Source organism: Rattus norvegicus, chromosome 17, assembly GCF_036323735.1.
Source record: "Rattus norvegicus strain BN/NHsdMcwi chromosome 17, GRCr8, whole genome shotgun sequence".
NCBI classification, from domain to species: Eukaryota; Metazoa; Chordata; class Mammalia; order Rodentia; family Muridae; genus Rattus; species Rattus norvegicus.
Genome location: NC_086035.1, coordinates 79,380,001 through 79,397,495, shown reverse-complemented (window position 1 = coordinate 79,397,495; position 17,495 = coordinate 79,380,001). Strand labels below are relative to the sequence as shown.

Below are 17,495 nucleotides of genomic sequence, written 5' to 3'. Positions count from 1 at the left end.
TCAGATGGGACCCTGCACCCGGGCGTGCCGTTCCTAAGGCACTGATAGTCATTGGCTGCCAATTTGCCCACATTTGGCTTCCAATGCTTAATGTCCAACACTGATGGTGACAGTTTAGGGGTTCAGTCATCAGTGATGACTCTGAAACTCCTGGTCCTTCACTGGTTGTCAGTGCACTGCTTGTTTCCCTCCAGTGTCTATGCTGGAGTTGTGGGTAGAGGCCCTGCTTTCTCTCTTCCCTTTGCCTCCACTTAGCCCCACTCCTCCCCGTAACTGTCTGTGCTGGGTGGCCTCCTCGGGCAGAAGTTAAAGGTAGAGCTGGGACTGGACTAAGAGCTTGTTCACAGAGAAATTCTTCTCATTCTTCTGAAGGCAGATTTCATATAGTCAATATTGATTCAATATCGTCTACTGTCTGGAGGGGCTGGGGATTAGAACTGGAGGAGAGGTGGCCTCATCCTTCCGGGGAATGGACAGAAACCTGCAGTCACCCTGTATACCGGTGTGTCCATCCTGTGCTGTAAATACCAGGGAGGTGGCAGTGCCACGCCAGGCATGAGTCTTTCAGGTGTGGCTGTTCCTCCCACACAGTCCCTGCTCTCTGACCTACTCTATCATCTAGAGGAAGTAGCCAGAATTAGTAATCCTAACTTCGGACTTGCCAGAGAAAGCAAGGTTGGAATACTCTCTTGTAGTCAGGTCCTTATCTGATTTGGAGTTTGAAAATCAAAGTCACTGAACCGGGACAGTACGAATCTCCTGTTAATTATTATGAAATATTCACCGGGTTTGTTCTGAGCACAAGGAGCAGGGATGGATGGGGTCAGCACCAAGAATGCATCTTGGCACACATAGCAGTCCTGGTAATCACTCACTGGCACCGGCCCTTGCCTGTCTTATGCCGTGCAGTCCGTCCTGGTCCTCTTGCTCCAGCCCCCAGGGGGCTTTATCTTCCGTCATGAAACAGAGCTCACAATCACAGGCGTCCACTACGTGTTGCCCACAGCCCTAGTCACGGGTGTCTAAGAAAGGAGACTTTCTTTCTTTTGAGAGGAAGTCTGAGGCCAGAAGGACTAAGTGATTGCCCGACTGTGTCTGCACATCGCTCTGCTATAGTTCAGAGACATGCTCTCTTTAGCACCCCCATCCCCAAAGGGGTCTTGCTGCAGGGTCACCCACCTTTCCTTCCTTCTCTTTCACTCAGTTCTAGCCCTGAGAATAGATGATCAGAGTGAAGGGAAACCGGCCACCTGATGTCCATGTTGAGTGTTATCTCTGTGCAGGCTCCCGCTCCACACTGGCAACGTGGATGCAGTGCCAATGTTGAGAGAAGCTGGTGCCCAAGTGTCTCTTGTGAGCCTGCTTTTGACAGGCGGTGGCAGGAGGTGTCCTTTGTGACTTGAACTCAGGGTGTGATTGGCACTGACTGGAGTCAGGTCAGAAAGCTCTTACCTTGCCCCATTGCTTTCTAATCCTTGGAGGATTAATCAGTGGTGCCCCTGAAGTAGACACTGGAGGACGGCATGTCCTAATATGACAGACCAGACATAGCTCTTGGGGCCTTGACCGTCAGTGAAAGAATGGGCTGCAAGTGAATTTGCCTTCTCTCTGTGTTTCAGACGGCCCGCTTGAGGACATTGACCCCAAAGACTCCTGTCTCATTCCAAGAAACATCATGGCCGAGCCGGACTACATAGAAGATGATAATCCTGAGCTAATTAGGCCCCAGAAGCTGATCAATCCTGTCAAAACATCCCGAAACCACCAGGACCTCCACAGAGAGCTTCTTATGAATCAAAAAAGGTATGTAGTTCCTCCAGCATCGTTTCTTTAAGGTGGCCGGGTTTCATTTTGAGTTTACAAAGGCTTCAAGGGGTTTCTGCTTGTTTGCCATACTGAAGGTGTCCTTTTAACAAGCATGCCGGCGGCTAACACTGGTGGGGTTGCACGCCATCTCCTTTCAAATGCATGCATCCTTTAAGGAGCCCTTGCATTTATTTTGTTGGTGCCTGTGGACGACGACTTGGAGGAATCCATTCTCTCCTTCCACGGTGTGGGGCGTAGGGATTGAACTCGCTTGGCAGCAAATGCCTTCACTTGCCGAGCCCTGGCCTGCGCCTGCGTATTTTAAAACCTGCTTTGAAGAGGCTGAGTTAGGGGTAGAGAGCATGTCATACGCAGAAGGGGAATAGTATTTCTCAAGTTTAAATCTCTGACATTTGGGAAGTGTAGGAATCACATTTAAGCCCTGGTTGTGCTCGTGTTTCCTAGTTCCAGAGAGACATTTCTAGAACCTTATTAGACTAAACAAACAATAACATTCCTCCTTATGTCTTTGTTTCTTTTATGTAGTATTTTAAATTTTATTGTCTTTCTGCTGAACTTTCAAAGGGATGCAAAATATCCCCTGTCTTCTTGTGCAGTCTGTCACTCTCAAAATTCCTCTGGGTTCTGGGCCTGCTACTGCTGCTGCTTACATATGTAATACCTGTTGTGTGCAGAGTGTGTGGGAGGGCATGTGTGAGATGAGGTGGTCTTTCCTCAGTTCCCACCATACTTCATCTTAGACAGCGTGTCTGACTGAATCTGGACTTCCCGGTTGTGGAGACCGGCTGGCCAGCAAATTCCCAGTATCCCTGCCTCCATCCCTCGGTACTGGGGGAGTTAGAGGTCCTTGCTACTACGACCAGGATTGCTTGTTTGTTTGTTTGTTTTTAATCGTGAATTCAAGGGAATTCCAACTCAAGTACTTATGTGTTACACAGCAGCCACCCTACCCAACAGAGGCAGCTTGGCCAAGATCGTAAGGTGGTTCAGTTAAACCCTGAACCAGCATTCCCACCACTTCTCTCGAAACTCATTAGAGTGTACAACCTTTCCACACTACAATGCCTGAGCTAAAGCCAGCCTTTGGGGCAGAGTGAGCTCGGCTTCCTGAAGTCCCCCGTGTGCCTGGGGAGGTGGATCTGCAGTGAGGCCCTTGCTTTGCAAGTGTGAGGACCAGAGTTTGGACTCACAGAACCTATCTAAACTCCAGGCAAATAGGACGGCCCACCTGCATAATGGCAGAACGTGAAAGACAGAGGCAGAGAGCCCGTGGAACAAGCTGGCAGTGGAGAAGCTGAACTAAGAAGCAGACATTTAAGTAAAATGCCACCTCAGCAAAGACAGATGGAGAGTGGTCAAGGAAGACACTCATCGTCAACCTCTGGCTTTCACACATGCACGTGCGTGCACACACACACACACCCCTCAAATATATGCAATAAAATGATTTTTAAAAGCCTCCCAATCTCCCATATTAAATTTAAATTAAGAGAATATATATTACGTTTTTGCCTTGGTAATAAAGTATCAGAGGCTTGTGGCTTAAAATGTTACAAATGTATTATGTAATTATAGAGAATGTCCCTGACATCTAACCTTGGTTGCATCCATGGATACAGAAGCTTGCTCAATATCTTTATAATCAGCACTTGAAACATTTGAATCTCAGCATCACAAACTAGGAGTGAACTAAGCATAGGATTTATCTCTGTCCGGCATGGGCTGGGCATTTCAGATTCAAACTACACCCCCTACAAAAGAATAACGTGAATGGCGCGGCTGCAGCTTGTTTGAGGGGGTGAGGGCTTGGGTTAATTGTATGAGTGCTGATACCTTTCATGTATAGAATATACAGCATAAACTACTAACCCTAATTAGAAATCAGCCACACTCTGGCTGGAGCTGTGCAGGGGAGACCACTTGCTGCTCCTTCAAGGATCCAGGCCTGGATCCCAGCCCTTAGCTCAGCTCACAACTATTTGTAACTCCAGCTCCAGGAGATCTTATGCTTCTGTCCTCCTTGGGCACCTGTACTCATGTGCGCACACAGACATGCATTTGGCGCGCGCGCGCGTGCGCGCGCACACACACCCACCCACCCACACACACACCCCTACACATAATTCGCTCTGCTCACCAGGATTGGCCCCTGGTCAGTCATACTTGTTAATGTAGGCATCGGGGCCCGTAAGGACCCACCACCATACGTTAGAGTTTGCTCCGCTGCAAATGACCAGAAAATGTCATTCACAGTTGAAGTTAATTTAGCCAGTGAAATATGGGAGATGTCTGAATGTAAATTATTCATATAACTAACTTCTTAATCCTAAAATTTGTCTGCAGTTCTACATTGAGACCTTATGTATTCATAAAACTGAGAAAGTCTTCATTCATCATTCCTTAGTGTTGCTTTTGGATTTTGAGATGGCATTTTACTATGTAGCCCAGGCTAGCCTCCTGCTTTAGCCTTCTGAGTGCTGAGATTACAGTGTGCCTTCACACCCTCCTGGTTAATGATACTTGGAACTCATACAGGCTTTAACTGTGCTGTTAAAGATTTGATTTCCTTGACACCATGTGTGCAGTTCTGTATCTGTTCGTTCTTGGTAATTGTGAGGAAAACCATAAAATCATAAAAGTAATCTCTTTCGTTAGGTCTTAGAGCAGTTTTCTTCTAATCAACTTCTTGCTAATGAAATAGGGAAAGAGAAAATTTATTGTGAAAAAAAAATCTAGGTAGAAGAGATGCCAGACGTGTGTGTGTGTGTGTGTGTGCGCGCGCGCGCGCGCGCGTGTGCGTGTGTGTGTGTGTGTGTGTGTGTGTATAGTTTTCCAAGAGGTATGAAGCATGGATTGATCTGGGTTTGCAGTTGCGTGTGTGGCTGTGTTTAAAGAGTGAGGATTTGGTGTATCCCACGTCTGATAATAAAGCATACACTGTTAAATAACACACATATCTCTTCTTTCCTGTTTTTATTAGCAGGATGTTGGTTAGGAGAAAACTGCTGTAAGCTCTAATGAAAGGAGACTACTTTTATGGTTTTATGGTTCATTTCACAATTATCCAGAATGAGCAGGTACAAAACTGCACACAGGTGTCAAGGATATCAAAGCTTTAATCAGCATAAAGTCCACACGAGTTCCGTGATTTTTTTTGCTTTGTTTTGTTACCAGAAGAACATTTTGGAAACCATTCTGTAAGGCGTATTCAGCAACTACTAGTTCTGTCTGAGTTGACAGAATCCTTAGAAACCCCCGTCCCCCAGAGCAGATCTGTAGTCATTGGCTAGGCTAGATAAGCAGCAGCCGGGGTGGGTGTTAGGGTTTACCTGGATTGAGTTTGCTGTGTAGATGAGCTGATCGTGCACAGTTACATGTGTGTATGCTTGGCATGAGTGTGCACAGCTAGCACACACTTGCTCTGCCTCTGATGTAGAGTGCTTTTCCCGCCCTGTTGTTTCATTTTTATTTGAAATATATTCAATACATTTTAGTATCAAATCGAGATTGTTTATGGGTCAATGGTGTAAAGGAGGAAGACAGGGAAGAGGTAGGCGGGTTCATCTAGAATCTTAGAAACCTAGGGCTGGATAAATCCTGAAGAAAGGAGAGATGAATCTGGGCTGCCATGCAGTATAGAATCCCTACCAGAAAGCACCAGAAAGGGGCGTCTTACTGTTGGATCACCCCCAGCGTTTCATCCAGGGGGACAGCCTGCTTGAGCTCTGTTTTCCCCACCTGAAGAAATGGCCACCTTCTTTCAGGCATGCAGTTTCCCTGAAGTCTGCTCTCTCGTATATCTCCTTAAGCACACATCAGCGGTGCCATGGTAGCTGGCTGCTGTTAGGCGTGCACTCCACCTCCTCTGTCCCTCAGAAATGGCTTAGGCTTGGATCGAAGGTTCAAGAGCCTCCTTCCCTGCAGGTCTGAAACATGAGAGGTGGGAGATTTCCTCAGTCACTTTCTAAGCTGCTGTGCCACTCAGTGTCTGCTGAACATGAGATTCACCCGGCTTGCCTCACGTCCTAGGCAGGATCTGCCCCACCCACTGTGTTAGCATGCCGCTGCCTGCCTTCCCCACAGCCTTAGTGTGATTTTCCTGAGTCCATGGACTTGATGAACTCTTGGGAAGATGCCTTCGACTTCTCTCCCGTGCAGTGAGTGTCTGAGAGCTGTGGAAGAGCCATTCGTGTGGTAGCGGATACTTCCTCTGGCTAATTCTGCTTCCGTCTGTTCTGCAGCTCATACCTTCACTTACATTCCCTTCCCTGAGAGAGACTGCCACTGAGCTGACAGCTTCTCCATTCCTTCTTTGCCCCAGGGGTCTTGCTCCTCAGAATAAACCAGAGCTGCAGAAGGTGATGGAGAAGAGGAGGCGTGACCAAGTGATAAAACAGAAGGAGGAGGAGGCTCAGAAGAAGAAGTCCGACCTGGAAATAGAACTGTTGAAGCGACAGCAGAAGCTGGAGCAGGTAGGGCTGGGCCTGCTCTGAGAAGCTAGGGTGCTGGACGCCAGGCAGCAGAGCGCCAGCACAGCAGATGCGTCACCCTGAGAGAAAAGCAGGGAGCACATGCAGGGACGGCATGAACCCCATTCAAGGCAGACACTCAAGGTCCACTAGGAACCTAAGCAAATCAGAGGGGCTGGGAAGAATGTTGAGTGGGACCCGATTCAGATCCCCAGAATCTGTGTAGATGTGGGTGGGTGTGGCATGGTGGCCGACCTGTAATTCCAGGACTTGGAAGTAAACAAGGGACCCCCTAGAGTAAACAAACCAGATAGACTAGTCATGTTGACCAGCCCTGGGTTAAACTGAGAGACCCTGCCTTAAAAGAATGTGGTGGATAGTGATTGAAGAAGGTCAGTTTCAGCCTTTCACACGGATGTATACATACATGCTGATGCATGCGCGCATGCACCCTGCACACACACACACACACACACACACACACACACACAATGCATGCACACACACACATGTGCGCACACAAAAAAGTTGAAGTGTCTCCACCAAGCGTTGTGATAAGTTTGTCTGAGAAAGACTCCAGACAGGTGTGTGTACCCAGGGTGTTCTTTTAATTGTTGTTACCCCTAGGTAACAAACAAAGGATTCATGCTTCTGCACAGATTAAAATTCTCATTCTCATATATTCACATATATATATGTATATATGTATGTGTATATATATGTATATATATATATGTATATATATATATATATATTCTTTTGAAAAGCCCTCCAGGACATAACTAATTTTTTGTGTTTGACATTCATCCAGCTTGAACTTGAGAAGCAGAAATTACAAGAAGAGCAAGAAAATGCCCCAGAGTTTGTGAAGGTGAAAGGCAATCTCAGGAGAACAGGCCAAGAGGTGGCCCAGGCCCAGGAGTCCTAGGCCCAGGCTGTGTGACCTGGTGTGTCCCCACCATCTGTTTCCGCAGGGGCCCTGTCTAGGCTCTGCAGTGCTCCTCTTGGCCAAAGCCCTGAGGGAGAGCACCCAGCAGATGAGAAATTTGATTATCAAAAAGGATTGCGTTTGATTTACCATTGTGGTAGATGAGTCGTCTCTGACGGTTGCCATTCCCGTTCGCCAAATGGACATCGACCAGCACACAAGACACCATGGACCTGTGTTTAGAGACTTTAGACAAAGAAACCCACGGAACAAGTGGAGAGAGCCAGGAAGCAGGCACTGGAACACATGTGAGGGCTGATCCTCGGCCTTTCTCCCACTCCAAGTTTAGTGGGGCTCAGAGCCTTCCTTGTTCTTTTAAAAACTACGCGAGTTGTTCGGAATCCCTCTTGGGTTAGCTGTTATTGTTTTGACTGCATCGAAATGCTTTTCATCTGTTACATCCAGTATTGTATTTCATTTTGAGACCCCAGATTTTACCCCCACATTACAAGCTAAGAAAGGAGGCTATTACTGTTTATGTTCAGTCAGACTTTTACTTTGGTTGACAGTGAAGCTCTGACACAGGATTAGCCATGTTAACATGTCAGCGCCCATCATGAACTTACTGTAATCCCCTTAGGTTTGGTGTGGCAGCAGGCCAGATGTCCCCTCTCCGCTTCCAAGAAGGTACAAACAGCCTTTCGATGCCTTTCTTGTTCTGACAGCCATAGGCTTTCTGTTCAGTTTTAGTTTGTCATTTCTTGCTCAACTATTCCTTTCAGTTGAAGCAATTCCTCAGTTCTCTGGTGGATGAAACTCAACTTCTGTGTTCCATATAGAGAGACCAGATCTTTTGAGTTCTCCTGCGAGCAGTGTAGAGGGGTGTCCATTAGGACTGGGTGACGAGGCCTTTAGAGATTGTATGTATTGCAAATAGAGATCTGTTTCTAGGAGACTTTAGTGGAAGACTATACTTTTTACATTTTGAGTATTTTAGATTTGAGCTTTGAACATCCCTGACAGATGGTCACAAGTTTCTTTCCCTTCTGTTTCTTGTGAAGAATGACTATCTTGGCGCTCTCTTGGCATGATGCTGTTGGTAGGGATGGTCCTGACTACTGTGTTGCATCTCTCAGGAAAAGCTGAGGTGCTGGGCAGGACTGCTCAGTCTCCTCTTGCTAGCTAGTGTGCTGTTCTAAGAGACATCTAGGTTACACGTAATATGAATGTTCTCATGCAAAATATACTTTATGCTACAGGCATGAGAGGTTTTTTTTGTTTTTGGTTTTTTTTTCTTTTTAGCATTTAGTACTTCTCCATAGAGATGATTTAACCAGTAATTTCTACACTTCTTTTTCCTTCCATGATGCATAGAATACTGGTAGTGCTTTGGAATCCTTGATTAGCACACTAGATGCTAGTTTTCTCTGGGAACACTTCAGTCTGGGAGTTAATGGGCCCATGTTCCCTTCAAGTATGAATAAGAAGTCAATGGAAGACAGTTCACTGCTAGACAAGAAGCACGAGAGCCGATTATAGCAGAAGGGATTCTGGGTCCTATCACAAGTGTTATCTAAATAAAATATGAGATGCTGAAGGTAAGATGGCTTGCCCTTGAAGATCGGCATGGTGACAACTCTGTCATCTTCCTTCCCTTTGGGAAAAGAGAGGTCATTCGCTGATTGTTGAAATGAACCTCTCCAGTGCACACTGCTTATTCTTTCTCTGTGCATATGGAGGAATGATGCCAGGTGTAGGGTGATCATTCGGGGCAATTAGACCTTCCTGTCTACCTGGAAGTTAGCTCTGGAGATATTCTGCCACTTGGCAGGATCGTCAGGAGCCATCGCCAGCTCCCATAGAAGGGCTGATGCTGTTCCAAGACACCAGTGGGGAAAGCTCGCTGCAAACACACTTGCTTCCTGGTTGCGCTCAGACCTGCGGTCTTCCTTGGTGATTAGTGCTGCAGAGTCAAGCCAGAAGAGGACTTGGGCACAGCATGATGTGATGGCTTCTGCCAGGTCTCAGAGCATCCGGGGAGTGGGCCCCTTAGGAGTCTCTCAGCTCTGCTCACTGGGAGTGCAGTCGGTCGCTCACTCTGCACCTAACACTGTGTAGTCGGACGTGCCACTTGAGCAGTGTCATGCTTTGAGCCACTTATAGGGGGAAGGCTCCATTTTTCCACTCTGTAGTTTTCTTAAGATAGCTCTGTGTTTTGTGGTCTCCTGCTAATATAGTAGTGTTGCTTTCTAAGCTATAACAGTCAACTTTATTCTTCTACTCCAAGAATCTCACCCCATTTGAGTGTACATAATATATATAAAGGAGCCTTAATGGATTTGTTTTCATAATTTAATATTTTTTGTATTTGCTCTTGTATAATTGTTTTTTTTAATGGAAAGTATTACAGAATCGAGGGTGGAATTCTTAGAACCAAAGTTATTCTTAATAAAAATCACCAATGCTTGGAGCACGCAGCCATGTTTGTCTCGTTTGTTTAAGGGTTGTGTAGACCTGGAGGGGGGTGCTGTAGCTTCCAAGTCTCTTTGGGTGACTGCTCTCTAACATCAGGTATATCTTCTCTTTGTGCATTTGTTGAGTATAAAAACTTACATGGCAAACAATTCCACCTCACATATCAGTGGCTCTAAGTGCTGCTGTCCTTTGCACATACCATACAAGACTCAGAATTTTAGGAGCTCAGTAAGACAGTAGAAGATACCTTTTTGGAAGGTCCAGATTTTGTGTGCTTGTGGATAGTAAAAGTTTTAGGAAGTCTGCTTTTGTGTCGTCTTTTGCTTACTCAGTTGCATGGACACAACCCTCAAAGAAGAGAGTTGAGGATGCTCTGTACACATGACTGTACTATACTGTTGCTCTCTGGGAGGCTCAAATCTCTCTCCTGGACAGTTAGGCCTTGCTGTGTGACCTTCCCTGGGCAGATGGAAATGAATATCCATTCCTCACAGATGAGACAGTGAGGATATACAAAAGAAATGATTCTCCCTATGTCTGGCTCGAACATCCAGGGGGGTTGTTGGGGTTTCTTACAGGAATATGAGTGACTCAGCAGAAGGCATCATTGAAAAGCCAACCTCACATAAGGGCTCATAAAAGCTGCATCTGCCACAGGGAGAGCCTCCTATCCCCAGCACTTGCTAGTCACAACTTTGGGTTAGAAGCTTGGGTTTCATGTACTTCCTAAGCCTTACATGGTGTGTGTGGGCCTTTAAGCAGGAGCATGAGGAAGGCAGCAGAATGCCTGAGATGGGAAAAGGGAGGAGGGGACTTCTGGAGACAGGTACAGAGGGGAAAGAGGGGACATTGCATGTGAACTGAACATAGGTGCTTTTCTTATTTTACCAATAACAATACTAATATTTCATCAATTTGAATAATGTCATTGTATTAGATATTACAGATATTTGAAAAGCCTGCAAGGGCCCTGCATACTCTCAGAGTACAGCACCACGTAGCTTGAATTAAGACCACTTATGAGTTAAGTCCACACAAATGAAATAAGTAAGTCTTCTTTGTTTTTTTAAATACAAGCACGCCGCCTCTCAGGAGGAAGGCATTCTGAAGAAAACAGCTACACAGCATGCTTTTACTTTCTAACTACTTATTTTGACCACTTGCCCAACTTTTAAGATCTTTGGCCTCTGATCCTAAAGTCTGCTTTAGTTGCCTTTGACAGCTCTGTGGGTGGAGGGGAGGACTGAGTCCCTGAGAGTAAATTTCAGTTACCCTGTGGACTCTACAGCCAGCTCAGAGGGTGGGTTCCACACATGACAGCTGCCCCCTTCGAATAGCTAACTCCCCAAGGTGACAGTTATCTGGGAAGTCTTAAAATGTGATTGGTAGGCCTGCGTTTACTGGTTAGCAGCTAAGGCTGTTTTATTTCCAAGGCTGGAGGAGTCTTAGGAGCTAGGAGCCTCGCAATGACAATTTTGCCTGATTTTTCTCTTGAGAAATATGCCTAATCATCAAGTAGGGATGTTTTCAGTATCTCCCCATCTGCTCCCACACTTTCTAGCAACGTATTTAATTACCAGTCAGAATCTGGTATCAAGGTTGCTTAGTCATTGAAAGTGACTTTATTGGTACGGCTTCATGGAGGAGTGTGTGGGCGCACACAGGAATGTTGTGCCGGTGTTGATGATGGTGCTGTCTCTATTTGTTAAATGTGAGCCCAGGGAGCACATTCTTCCACCTGTGTCCTTTGAGTATCTGCAGTGCCCATCTCCAGAGTGACAGGCTGACAGCCAGCCTCCCTCACCCTGCCCTCCTTTCCTCAGTCCTCTGAGTCTGCCCACTCCCCTGCCCTGCCTCGGCCACCTTCTCCACTTACATCCTGCCCACTGGCTTCTGAGTCAATCACAAAGGAAAGAAACAACTATGTTTATTTTATTTTCCCCTCTCCCTCTCTTTTCTCTCCATTGCAGTCTTGACTTCACAGTGCTTTCCTCCGCCTCCGCCTCCCAAATGTTATCACGCTAACAACCTTGGCTTTTATTTTCTTTTTCATTTTTCTTTAGTTTTTCCCCCTCTGAGAATTATTTTCCTTGAACCACTTGAACATGTATCATAAATCTAATTACTTAGTTGCCACCAAACAACCAGAACTATAATGGTGGCTCAGTGTGGTTGATGCTAGGGGACTTTCAAGTCAATATACAAGACATGCTTGAATACAGTGACCAGGACATTTTAGAAATAACTTAGATAAACCCAGTTTAAAGTTGAGCCTTTGGCTAATGAGAAGGCCCAGTGGAGGAAAGGTAATTCAGATGTCCAGCATCCACTTAAATGCCACTTCGGCATGCCAGCCACCTGTAATCCCAGCCCTTGGGAGTTAGTGATATGATAATCAAGGAAGCCCTGGCTTCAAGTGAGAAACGCCCCCTCAACAGATCCAATGATGAGCAATGAGGGCAGACATTAACCTGTAACCACTGCCACACGTGTGTACACACGCACATGCACACACACAGACATGCACACGCACACACATGCAACACACATACACACATGCACACACACGCACACACAAACACACAGACATGCGCGCACACACACAAACGCGCGCGCACACACAAACACATACACACATGCAACACACACATACACATGCAACACACACACACAAACACACAGACATGCACACACACACACACATGCAACACAAACATACACATACACACACGCACACGCGCACACACACAAGCCTACAAAAATAGGAAACCTTGTTTCCTGTATTTTATGTTTTAAAAATTACTTTTCTACTACTATGGTCATGCCTATTTAACAGCTTCCTCAGGTCTCAGGAAAATTTACCCAGTCAACACTACAAAAGGAAATGCCCCCCTCAGACTCACTGAAGTAGGGCGGTCTGCATTTTTGACTGATTTTTCACTTGCACAGAGCCTGCCTGGATTGTTGGTCTGAATCCAGCCGAGGCCTTGAGTTCCTGCCTTGTCATGGAAGTTTAAGAACTTTCCACTCACTGGACGCTTGCCTGCCATCATCCTCAGAACGGCGTGTGCCTTCATTTCTCGTGGCTGGCACTGTCCTGCCGTTATGATACATTGGTCTTGTCCGTTAGCATCGTTGAAATGGATGCCTTCTAGACTGCAGACTCAGTAGGGCCGCACTGATACTTGTTTATTTGAGCTTGTCGAGGAGAGCCATCAAGCCTGTGTGGTGATTTTTTAGGGACATTTGGCTTGTGTATTAACTTGAATTAACTCGAAATGATAGGTCCTCTTTCATTTGCTGTCCCGTAGGATCTGCAATATTCTCTCTGTATTTGGGACTCTAATTTTCTTAATTTCTCCTTATTTTATAGTTGCTGACATTATTTCCTGTATATCTAGCTAAAACAAACTCATCTGTACACTTTTTAAAAATGTCTGTCCTTCAGAGAACCAGCAAGATGCCCGTGTGTGTGAATACTCCCTCAAATGCACCGGTTGTTTTTTTCGTATCATAGCTGTTTTGTTTCCTCAGTCAGGGTCTTGGTGTACGGCCTTGGCTCTCCTAGCACTTGCTACAAAGGCTAGGCTAGCTTTGAACTTGTAGTGAGCCATCTCTGTGTCTCCCCATCACCCTCCAGAGCTGGGATTGCAGGTGCAAGCCACTATACCCAGCCTTCTTTTTAAAATGTGACACTGAGAAAACTGTTGAACCCCAAGGGTCTAAAAGGACAAATAAAAGGAACATTGACTGAAAGTATTATATTAACTCAATGTTTTTTATCCTTCAGATACCACGCATCTTGAAATTATTGCCACAATATAGGGCATGTGTTGATGGGTTACGAACACAACGGTTTCAGTAGTCCAAGATCATAGACACTCACAAGTGGCGTTGTCAAGGCGGAGTAGCAAATGAATAAAAAGTGCAGCGTAGGGGTTGGGGATTTAGCTCAGTGGTAGAGCGCTTGCCTAGGAAGCGCAAGGCCCTGGGTTCGGTCCCCAGCTCCAAAAAAAAGAACCAAAAAAAAAAAAAAAAAAGTGCAGCGTACGCGTGTCTATCATCTCAGTACACAGGAGGTGAAGTCAGGGTACAGCACCAGTCTGGGCTACAGAGTAAGACCTTGTATCAATAAAGTGAAGTGAAGCAGGCTCGGGATAAAGAACCTCTCCATCCTTTCTTGGCCTCTGTGACGGTTAGACTTGGTTCTAACTGGTAAAGTGCAAAGGTACATTTCTAGATGTATCTGTGGGGTATTTCCAGAGACCATGGAACTGTTTAAAATGTGTACAGTACTGGGATGGAAGTGAACCTGAAATGGCAGGAGCACACTCGTGCACATGGATTCCTCCCCAGCAGGTGTGGTTAAGCTCCTGCCCTCATGCCCCTGCACCAGATCCCACATTCTTCAGTCTTTGCGTGAAGACTGTCACCAGCAACTTTCCAGAGAGCTCTCAGGCCTCCATCCTCGGCTGCGGCTGCAGCCTTAACCTCCCCTGTTTTAAGGCTTTGGGCTTCTCAGACCGAGTTGGCTGCTAGGTTCCTTGACTTTGCAGCCTGCAGATAGTCACTGTGGGCTCATAGGACCTTTGGTGCTGTGAGCTGACCGACTACATTCTGAATTCCCAATTTGTAAAATTACAGACATGTTGGTTCCTTTGCTCTTGAGAACCACAGTGTGTGTGTGTGTGTGTGTGTGTGTGTGTGTGTGTGTGTGTGTGTGTGTGTGTGGTATGTGTGTAAGACCCAGACTGGCTGTAGGCCTCATCATGGAAACAGTTTTGACCTGTATATGCTTTTTCTGCTTTTTCTGCTACTGGAAGGTAAGTTGGTTTCCCCACTCTGGTCCTTCCTGCTGTTGTTTATGTTGGCTGGGGTCAAAGGTGTCTGGGAACATGGAGGAAATGGAAGCTCTGTAATGAGATTCTGCTACTCTCCCAGGCCTTGGCGGAGCCCCAAGTTACTTCAGTCTAGGTCTTCCTGGCAAATCCCTTGGATGATGAAACTTCTATTTGCTTTCTTCTGTGGTTCCAGTGGAGCCTTTTGTCAGGTTACTTGGTACTTTCATTTCTCCTGCTAGCTAAACGCTTGAGATTTAAGCTTAGGGAGCAGAGTCAGTCAAGAACTGGAGAAAGGCTGACTTCGCCTTCTTCCTGGGACCTCCTAGAGGCTGCAACAGAGGCTGGCCTAGATAGATTTAGCAGCCCAGAAGCGAGACGCTGTGCCATTCTGATTGAACCCCCAAGGTCCACTGACTGCGCCATGTCCCCATCATTCCAGGACACAGTTGCATCTGGGTCAGCCAGGTATCAGCAAGAGGGGAGAGTAGTTTGATTAAAAAAAATAGCAGCTCCCCAGGAGGGCAATGCCTTACCCCAAGAACCAGAATCAGGGTTCATAGGTAGCTGGTGTGGAAGAGAACCAGCCTAGGACTGTGGCATGGGAAACATCCACTATGTAGAACTCCAGCCAGCCAAGGGCATCTTGCAGCTCTAATTTGCTGAGTTAGTGACATCATTACAAAGGAGCTGTCGCAGCAGGCGCTCTCTTCCGTTTCCCTTTTTCTTCCTCAGTGATTTTGGTGTTTCTCAGAGATAGGCAGCCAATTAACTATACACACTTAACAAATACAGTTACAAGATGGCTTGCCGGCTTCAGCATTTGAGGTGTTTAGAACCTTGTTCAGACGTAAGACATTGCACAAGACATAGTCAATAATAAATGTTCAATTCAATGCCACAGAAACAGAGACAGTAACTACACGGGGAAAGATCCAGCAGGAATGCACACACTAAATCGTGGTTTTATGGCCAGATGGGCGTTCACCTCACTGTTCTCTGAGGGAGACAGTGGACATCAGCAGTTCAGGCGACATAACAAAATGTGGATTTTGTTTCTTTACCTTCCTATGTCTTTAGTTTCAAATGTTAAGACTCTGTAGGTTTAGGGGCTGGGTAAGGACCTTACTTCAAATCTCCCGAATGGATGGAAAAGCCTATGTGATCGGACACATCTGTAATCCCTGCGGTCTTGAAGAGAGATGGGAGGCAGAGATGGAGACACTGACAAGAGAATCCCTGAGATCGCAAGGGTCAGCTAGCCTGGCTTACACAGCAGCAGACCAGACACATTGGCTCAAGTGCAAGGCAATGACTTCTTACACGTGTGCTTGACCTCTGACCTCCACATGTGCATCATGGAATGTGTGTGCCTGTACTTACATATCTGAAAGTAAGTCACACACACACACAGAATCGGGGGAGGTACAAAGAAAAACAGGCTCTCAGGATTAGTAGTAACGTAAGACTTGCATTAGACAGAAGAGGGGGCGTAAGTAAGAGTTTTGTCTTTGCGAGTAATGCAGCCTATGTGCGGCTATGGCATACCTGTCAGCTATTTCCAAAAAACGTCCTTTGGGTGTATATTGATTTACTTACTAGCAGTGAATTGTGTAGTCTGCCACCAAATGGCAGGCTATCTCTGTTCACACGTTCTGGATACACGGTGACAGGAATAGGGTCCCCAAAACACAAGTATCTTACACCTACGCCTGAGACTACAACTTTGAGCAAAACTAGGGTCAGCCACTTGTCCTTTTGAAACATCAAGGCGAACCCAGAGACACAGATGGAAAGACTCACACAGATGTGAGACCACGGCGACTGTGAAGGGTGGTGTGAGCTCAGGCACCCTTGACCTCAGCTACCGTCACTGCATTCTCTCTGTGACAGAGGGTGGGTGTAATGTCCTGAAGTTCCCCTCTGGGTGCTGCTGTCACTGTTGCTGTAGAGAAGAGAGAAGTGTAGTTCATTAACATGAAATGAGCCCAAGACCTTCCTGCCCCGAGGACAGCCCTGTTCACTCTCTAGTCCTCAGGGATAGGCCCCCGCTCACTCATTGTCATAGTTACTCTCCCATAGCAGTGATAAGACACTGCAAGAAAAACAACTTATGTAAGAAAGGGTTTAATTGAGCTTATAGTTTCAGAGAATCGGAGTCCATCATGGTCCGTGGCAACACGTGGCTGGAGCAGCGGCTGAGGGCTCACGTCTGGATTCACAGGCTGAGGGCACACTGGGAGTGTTGTGAGGCTCCAAGCCTGCTCCCAGTGACACACCCCCTCCAACAAAGTCATACCGATCCTTCCCAGACAGCTCCACCAACTGGCTACCGAGTATTCAAGCGTATGAGCCTATGGAGACCATTCTCACTCAGACCAACACACTGGTCTATACTAGGAGCCGGGAGTTAGCATCCCTCCCCTCCCCCACACCCAGCCAACCACTCCGTTCTGCCCACCTGGCTCCCTAAATACATCCTGAATTTCTCCCCGATACCACTAGTATTCTAGTGTAGCAGCTTCCAACATGGCATCCTTTTGGGTCTGTCTCTCATTGACTGGCTTCCTGTTGATTTGAGGGTAAAGACCAAAGCCCCGAATGTAGCCATGCATACATTACAAACTAAGCTCTGATGTTTGTCCTACTCATTGCAATTTTCACACTTCAGGACTTCTCGACTAGAAAGCACACAGTAGGTATCTTGGATCGAGGATGGAACTTTCCAGAATTGACACACTCCATATCTGGCAGAAGCAGCATTCACACCCTTTTGGAGTGATTCCAAGGTGTGTACATGACTGCACTGGTATCATGTGTGCCCTGTCATGACATGGACGTAAGAGGTAAGAAGGTGAGCACGCTGCAGATACTCAGTCAAGACGCTGCTCTTCCACGGGATTACATCATTAGCGTCCTCTCAAACATACGTGTACCTCCACATGATCCACACCATTC

General features: G+C 46.5%; 1 protein-coding gene across 11 annotated transcripts in view; it reads left to right on the top strand.

Moving 5' to 3' along the window:
• The window catches only part of Fam107b (family with sequence similarity 107, member B), a 206,371-nt gene extending 196,670 nt beyond the window's left edge, over positions 1-9,701 (top strand). For 8 of the 11 annotated variants that reach the window (XM_017600646.3, XM_063276704.1, XM_008771884.4 and 5 more), the window contains 3 exons: positions 1,620-1,803; positions 6,149-6,299; positions 7,108-9,694. In XM_017600646.3, coding sequence (XP_017456135.1) covers positions 1,620-1,803; positions 6,149-6,299; positions 7,108-7,224 — 452 coding nt within the window. In that variant the 3' untranslated portion in view covers positions 7,225-9,694. Of the gene's footprint in view, positions 1-1,619; positions 1,804-3,037; positions 6,300-7,107 lie in introns of those variants that run through there. The other 3 variants (NM_001025034.2, NM_001401503.1, XM_017600647.3) reach the window with 2 other exon arrangements.
• Positions 9,702-17,495: the final 7,794 nt, after the last annotated feature.